Genomic DNA, 8,179 nt, shown 5'->3' on the forward strand with positions numbered 1-8,179 from the left:
AGCGGTGAGCGAACCCGGTATGTGTTCGCTCACCTCCCAATCTACTGAGCCGACCTGTGACAGTCTCATTGTCACAGGTCGGCTAGAACTATGAGGTGAGTGGAAATCACTCATCTCATAGTTCTCCTTTAAGTCAGAACTGTACCATGAAGCATTACAGGGTGGAGGTGTCCTCTCGGCAAGATCTGACCTTCTGCAGGAAAGTTCTACAGGCTTTTCTTCTCATGTAAGCTGTCCTGGAAGATAATTGGGAAAAGGTATTTCTAGGAATCTCCCAGGACAGCTACCAAGTTCCAATCCTCTGGACTCTCCTTTTGTATTTTGCTTTTTTGACGTAGTTTTCTTTCTCTGTCTTTGTTCACTTGGTGACGGTACTTTAAACTCAATAAAGGCCAAAAGGGATGGGAGATGATTGGGGGAAAAAAGTCTTTATTTTCTTTGGAAAAACATTTGCGATGTTGGTACTGGAGACATTATTTTGGCAAAAATGACCATTTTAAAGTTCCAATCACCAGGCAAGGTTTACATGCATTAACCTGCATTATATGAATGCAGCCCAATATAGGGATGCACAGATACTTTTCGAGTAGCAATGCCGATACTTGGCATTTTCATGAGAACTACCAGGGTTGCAGCGGTTGCAGTTATATAGGGCGCGGTCTTGCAGGGATTTCGTTTTATATCACAACCACTCAAGAGCACAGCTCTGTCTTTTAAAGTTCTGACGTCGTCTGTTTGCCAGTGGACAAGGCCTAATTCTGTGTGTAGTGAGCAGAGCGAAAATCCGCCGAAAAAAGGGTCCGGTGGAAGCGACTAGCGACCGCGACATGGAGTTAAGACAGCTCCATTGAATAGCATTGGCCGGCGACTTCTCGCGATATCGCGCGGCAAAAATGCGCGATATTGCGGCGGAAATCGCGCGATACGTCGCTACATGTGAACGCGGCCTTAAGTGGCCAAGGAAGGCTGTTTACAGAGTACACACAGGACAGCACAGCCATGTATGAGAGCTTTCAGTATATCTCTGTACAGAGCACACACACAACAGCACAGCCATATATGAGGGGTATCAGGGTGTCCCCCTGTACAGCCGTGTATAAGGGGTCTCATAGTACAGCTATGTATGAGAGTTCTTAGGGTGTCCCTGTACAGCCGTGTATAAGGGGTCTCATAGTACAGCTATGTATGAGAGGTCTTATAGTGTCCCTGTACAGCCGTGTATAAGGGCCTGTTCACACGACATCCGTTTTCTGTGCTGACCTGATCCGTACGCTCCTGCACTAAATATGCATCCCAATGTATCCCTATGTGTTTTATGGGCTACAGTTGTCACGTACGCAGTCCGTTCCGTTCCTGACTGAAAAAATACTGCATGTCACATTTTGTCCGGTCAGGAAACGCACAAACGCGTCAAAAACGCAGCGCAAACGGAACGCAATGCAGCTAAGCAAGAAAAAAAAGGAATTCTTGCTCCACTTTTTATGATGTCATCCTCGTTGGACTTCCTGGTTGTGGTGGAGCATCAGAGGGAAAAGCAGCAGTCATGACTAACATGGTCCTGGACATTGAGCGATTCGTCGGATTGATGGAGCATGAGCCAATGCTCTACGACCCCCGCCACACACAGTTTAAAAATGTGCATCAAAAAAATAAAAAGTGGATGGATATAGCATCAGAGCTGTATGATGAATACTCAGTGTACAGTAGTGCCCAGAAGAATGTGGTGAGTGATTTCACATATCTTGTATGTTAACTAACTGTATGCTGGTCATGTCATCCACTGTATGATGGTCATGTAATCCAAATAAAGTTTGTCATAGGTGGGGGTTAATATGCTGCAGGTAGAACTGTCAGCATCCGGACAGAAAACGCATCAAAAACGCACTGCATGAGTAGCACCGTGTCTGCAGATCCGCAACTGAAAATCATGTGAACAGGCCCTAAGGGGTCTCATAGTGTCCCCCTGTACAGCTATGTATGAGAGGTCCCGGGGTGTCCCCCTGTAGAGCCGTGTATGAGAGGTCTCGGGGTATCCCCCTGTACAGCCGTGTATGAGAGGTCCCGGGGTGTTCCCCTGTACAGCCGTGTATGAGAGGTCTCGGGGTATCCCCCGTACAGCTATGTATGAGAGGTCTCAGGGTGTCCCCCTGTACAGCCGTGTACGAGAGGTCTCGGGGTGTCCCCCTGTACAGCTGTGCATGAGAGGTCTCGGGGTGTCCCCCTGTACAGCTGCGTATGAGAGATCTGGGGTGTCCCCCTGCACAGCCGTGTATGAGAGGTCTGAGGCCCCATTCCCACTAAGCGATTTATCGCGCAAAGTCGCTGGCCAATGCTATTCAATGGAGCTGTCTTAGCTCCATGTCGCCCGTCACTCTTGCAGGACCCTTTTTTCGGCTGATTTTTCTATTTTGTTAATGGAGCCCGACGGTGAAGGTCGTGCTACCGTCGCACTATCCCAGCCGCGCGGTTCCACTGCAAAAGTTATGTCACTTAGTGTGAATGGGGCCTCAGGGTATCCCCTGAACAGCCGTGTATGAGCGGTATCAGGGTGTCCCCCTGTACAGCCGTGTATAAGAAGTCTCGGGGTGTCCCCCTGTACAGCCCTGTATGAGAGATCTCGGGGTATCCCCCTGTACAGCCGTGTATGAGAGGTCTCGGGGTGTCCTCCTGTACAGCCGTATATTAGAGGTATCTGGGTGTCCCCCTGTACAGCCCTGTATGAGAGGTCTCGGAGTATCCCCCTGTACAGCCGTATATTAGAGGTCTCGGAGTATCCCCCTGTACAGCCGTGTATGAGGGGTCTTGGGGTGTCGTCTTGTACAGCCGTATATTAGAGGTATCTGGGTGTCCCCCTGTACAGACGTGTATGAGAGGTCTCGGGGTGTCCCCCTGCACAGCCGTGTATGAGCGGTATCAGGGTGTCCCCCAGCACAGCTGTGTAGCGGTGACGGTAGGTCTCCCCGTGTATTACACACACAGCACTGGACCGCTACATCCCAACGGCTGCCCAGTACTTTCCAGGAACTTTGGTCCCCCTCCTGAGTAGCCTCTGGATGACGTCACTCGGCGCCGCTTGTTTTTTGCGCCTCTAGACCAATCGTGAGTTGGGAAGGCGTGGCTGAGCGCCGGTGGCGGGAAGTTTTCGGGGTCCTGTATTGTGGGGAATCCGGAAGCCTCCTCGTTCAGAGCCCGGTCTGGCGCCTCCAGGGGATAGCACACCCGGTACCTGTAGTGCCGGACCTCTGTCTCGCCCGTTATGGAAAACTTCCAGAAGGTGGAGAAGATCGGGGAGGGCACGTATGGGGTGGTGTACAAAGCTCGGAACAGGGAGACCGGAGAGGTGGTGGCGCTGAAAAAGATCCGCCTGGACACGTGAGTACCGGGGGAGCTAAGAGCTGGTCGGGGTTGTTATCATGCGGGGTGACCTGAGGATATCCAATATGGCCGGTGGGGGAGTCACAAGTCCCAGCGTGGCCTGGGGTCCTTCCTTCTATAACATACTGTGCACCGGGGTACCAGCTGATCCGTACTTCCGAGGACTTGGTGTCTGCAGCAGGGAAAGTCTCTGATTATAGATGAGAAATGTTCACAATCTGTACCCTCCACAGTTATTTTATATCCCTTACCAGGACTGGGCATCAGGCCTGGTTCACACCTGAGCGTTCCCAGAGCGTTTACGTGCGTGATCGCCGCAACATGCACAAACATTCATTTCTAATGGCACCCCAAACGCGGCTGGGAAGTCACGCCTGTTTCCGCATGTGCAAATGCGCCTCACAAAATAGTGCAGGAGCCTTTTTGCTGCCTGTATATAACCCCATTGAAATCAATAGGGATTGTTCAGGTGCTTTGAGAGCCAGCGGGGCCAACTAGGAAGATACCGAAGCTTAGCCCAGTGGGAGGTTCCTCCATCCGCACACTTTAGCGTAGATGGAGGAATGCGTTTCACTTTTTTATCTGACCATGGAAAATCCGCAGATAATCTATAGGTGTATGGCCAGCTTTAGTAATAAAGTTTGGAGCTGGAGGAAGTGTCTGCAGGAGTCAAAGCATTGCGCAGCCATCCACTGACTGTGGTTGCAATTATTTGCAAACTCCCAAAACATTGTGCATTTTTCTTTCATCAGTGTGGGTGCATTTTTTTGCAGAAGGTGGAATATGCCTTCAAGAAACTAACTCTGGGCATATGAAAATGTAACCCTGCAAGAGATGTGGGGAGTATGGACGGCTCCTTTCCCCCATCTCTCCTAACTGAAACTGTGTACCTCCAGTACGAGCTCTGCCTGGGAGACAATGTGCAGAAGCCTGAGCTTTGTAGCTGTGATCACAATTGCAATGCTTTCCAGGCTTGAATGCACATATTAACCGTCTCCTGGCCGGCCGTTGTAAAAAAAAAAAACGGCTGGTAGGGAGCTTCGTGGATCTGAGCGGACGTATTTAAACGTCCCGTCAGCCACTCCCCCTCGTGCGGGAACCTACCCAAATTTTAAAACAGGCAGCGCTGTCTGTTTACATTCAAGCGATCCGCCAGATGTAGAGTCGACGGATCGCTTGTATAAGGTGCCGTTCCATGTGGCCCCCCGTCCTGCTGGTCCAGGGCTCTGCTTTGCCCGGTGCGAGCCCAGGACCAGCATGGGGGCTCTGACGGGATCAGAGGGAGATCAGTACACAACTCCATCCGGTCCCCTCTCTGGTGTCAGAATGCAGGAAGTGATGTATATTATATCACCTCCGCATTCTTGTGTCACTCTCCAGCTTCAGACGGAAAATTTAAAAGCTACCCTTGCATTGCAAGGGTTAAATGCTTTTTTTTTTTCTAGGGGAACATCAGAAAGAAGCTTTACTTTACCGTATCCCTCGCTTCCGCAGGTTCCCCCTTTCTGTGCAACTGGTTCCCCGAAGTTGCTTCTCTTCGACGTTCCATCCATTGGTCGCACCCTGACGTCATCATGTACAATGCAGGACCAGCAGTCCTGCATTGTGAGGACGCCAAGGGCCCGTCCACAACCTGGAGCGTTGGAAGAAAGCATCAGCTGCCAGGGCGAGGGATAAGGTAAGTAAACTTTAAGATGTAAAGATGCATATACGGTAGTACGGTACCAAAAATGCTACATCTGCTTTTTTTTTAGGAGTTGGGTAGCCCATTCAAATAAATAAGCTACCTAATGCTATGTATGTTAACGCACGGCATTATGCAGCACAGTTGTGTGAATGTCCTAACAACTGATCTTTGCTGTATTTGTAGAATTGGGGCTGTGGCTTGAATCTTAAGCATTTACCACACCTGAAAGTGTCACAGGCAGATGCCAGCGGTGTGCTTAAAGCAGGGCTTGACACATTTTTCTTTAAATCCAGGAGCCAGGTCTTTTTTGCTAGGGACTTTACATTTTTTATTTTATTTAACTTTACTTTTTAAAACTTTTTTACTCATTGAAGATGACAGGTTCTCTTTAAGGTGACATTAGGGGTCTATTAGACTCCTAGTGTCACCTTTCCACTTCAATAGCTTTAGATGGGGAATGACAACTGCTTGCTGAGGCAACTGAATGTAAACACAGCAGGCAGTGGCTGGGAGCAAAAGCCAGCCTGCTATTGGCTATTACACCCACCCACTGCCAATCAGCAGAAGAGGGACCTAAAGGAGATGGATGTGCAATCTAAAATAGCAAATAGCAGGCTGGCTATTGCTGCCAGCCTCTGGATTGGAGACCTACTGTGGCCGGCAGCAGGGGCGCAGTGAGGGGGGCATTTCAGGGGGGAATGAAGACTCACGGGCTGTAATCCGCTACAGCGGTCTGTGTCCCCTCTGACAGACTGCTACAGCCTGTGAGGAGAGACCGCTGAAGTCAGAGTCTGCAGCAGGTGGCGGTGGGAGAAGAAATGGAGGTGCAGTGAATGGGCTGACAAAAGCCCAGGCACCAGAACACAATTTCTAGTCGCATTGGCGGCCTGGCGTCTGGGATTTGTCGAGCCCTGGCTTAAAGCAAAACTCCACTAAGCACTAGTTGTATTATGGGGCCTTGTCAGCTACATAGGGATACGTTTCAACTTTTGAGTCTCCTCAGCTGCTTTCTGGTGCTCCTGATGGTTGAAAAAAAGCACTGTAAATGACAATGGAGTTGATTGACTAAAGGAGTAGCAACTGTTCACTTTGGAAAGTGTATGGTCACATAGTTTAGTAAATAAGGGGAAGCTGTGTTCACCTGGCATACCCAATCATGTGCATGGGGAAACTATGTATCAAAATAAATACAGGATTTTTGCTTTAATGTGGTTGAATGATAGATCTGAATACCACTTCACTTTATTCACAAAGCGGCCCCAGTTGCTCCAGACTCCTGGTGCTTTCTGAAATACAGAAGCCAGAACCCTCTAATGGACCTGCACCAGAAATTGGTAGATGTGGTTTGTGTGGAAGCGGTTCTGTGATCCTACATTTAACAAAGACGGGGTTCTCTTCTCTGTTGTGCTGTGCTGAGCTGCTGTCACTCATCCTTACCCGTGTATGGGTGGTACAGGTGCTCAGCCTGTTAGGTTGTGGAGACCTGCTAATTTACATAATGACTTATTAGAAACTAGAAGGTCCTAAATGATTGCACAAACTTATTACATATAGTTAGATAGTATTTGAGGTTGAATAAAAACATGTCCATCAAGTCCAACCTTGTGTGTGTGTGTGTGTGTGTGTGTGTGTGTGTGTGTATAGGTCCTTGAGGCATCTCATTCTTAGTACCTGTACCCCTGTATATTACGGTCTCTCAGGAAATCGTCCAAAAGCTTCTTGAATGATTCCACACTATTTGCGGAAATCACTGCTTGTGGCAACGAGTTCCAGACCCGAACCGCTCGAACTGAGAAGAACCCCATTCGCCCCTTGTGTTTGAATTTTTTTTCTACCAGTTTTAGGTGGCGTCCTCTAGTCTTTGTTACGGCATTAATCTGAAAGAGTTTAAAACTTCATTGCAGGCTATTTATAAACTGACATTATACTGAACTTCTTGAAGTTTTATAACACCTTTTTGTTTTGCTTCTCTAGGGAGACGGAAGGAGTCCCAAGCACAGCAATCCGAGAAATTTCTCTCCTAAAAGAACTTAATCATCCTAACATAGTCAAGTAGGTAAATCGTTGAATTGTAGAAACATTCCCAACTCTGTCTTCCATTTATTAGAAGAAAAAAAAAAAGCTGGACTTTATTCTAACGTTTGGCTACAAATGTCCCTCCTAACGTCACCAGTGCTTCTAAGGAGAGATGGAAAAATCTTATACTGCAGCACTGTGTATCTGGCACAGTCTAAAATATCTCACTTGTGCTAGAATTGAGGTAAGGAAATAATCATCTGCTACTGATCCAGTAAAGTACCATCATGGGAAAATTAATGTGTATTAAATTCTAGGGGTACATTTTTTTGGGGAATTCAATAATGGCTGTTTGCTATTACACAAATCATTGCAGTACAATTCCCTTTCTTTGTTTTTATGTCAGCTAGTCCTTTATGTATTTTCCTCTGTTTTTGTCTTGCCCTTCAACCTGATATATGTGTTGGGCATGTTTGAGGTAAACCTTGTTTCTCTGAACCTCTAAGCAGGATGACACCAGATTTCTCATTTGCTTGACTTTGTTATTGTTATGATTTTTAGACTGCTGGATGTCATTCACACAGAAAATAAACTATACCTTGTATTCGAGTTCCTCAATCAGGATCTGAAGAAGTTTATGGACGGCTCCACTATCTCAGGAATCGCACTGGCTCTCGTTAAGGTGAGTTTTACTAAAGGTGTGATTTATCTCATGACATGTTCTTACCTGCTCTTTCATCTCACAACAATTTCCTAATCAAAATAGTTTTCGTTCAAAATAAAATAGGGCTGCAACTAACGATTATTTCTTTTCAATTAATTGGATAAAACAAAATTGCCATCTTTAAAAAAAACAACAACACGTGAATGGGATGTTACACACAGAATGTATTTTATTTCATTAGTTTATTTCAGAATAAAACTGTATGCACAATTTTTTGTAATCGCATTGGAACACCGGGCATTGCGGTACCGTGTGTTCCAATGCAGGCGATCGCACTGCGGGTGGGAAGCATGTTTGGGGTGCCATTCAAATGAATGGCAGCGCAGTGCATCTCCCACAGCAGAATTTGTCAAGCTGAAACCCAAATTTTATATATA

The 8,179-nt window shown here is 47.2% G+C and overlaps 1 protein-coding gene across 5 annotated transcripts in view; it reads left to right on the top strand.

Moving 5' to 3' along the window:
- Window positions 1-3,112: 3,112 nt before the first annotated feature.
- CDK2 (cyclin dependent kinase 2) overlaps window positions 3,113-8,179 on the top strand; it is a 13,841-nt gene continuing 8,774 nt past the window's right edge. For 4 of the 5 annotated variants that reach the window (XM_018560778.1, XM_018560777.1, XM_018560779.1 and 1 more), the window contains exons 1-3: window positions 3,113-3,372; window positions 7,037-7,114; window positions 7,640-7,760. In XM_018560778.1, the coding sequence (XP_018416280.1) occupies window positions 3,257-3,372; window positions 7,037-7,114; window positions 7,640-7,760 (315 nt within the window). In that variant the 5' untranslated portion in view covers window positions 3,113-3,256. The remainder of the gene's footprint in view (window positions 3,373-7,036; window positions 7,115-7,639; window positions 7,761-8,179) is intronic. The other variant, XM_018560782.1, reaches the window with a different exon arrangement.

The sequence above is a fragment of the Nanorana parkeri genome, unplaced genomic scaffold (assembly GCF_000935625.1).
Source record: "Nanorana parkeri isolate BGI_ZX_2015 unplaced genomic scaffold, ASM93562v1 scaffold478, whole genome shotgun sequence".
NCBI lineage: Eukaryota > Metazoa > Chordata > Amphibia > Anura > Dicroglossidae > Nanorana > Nanorana parkeri.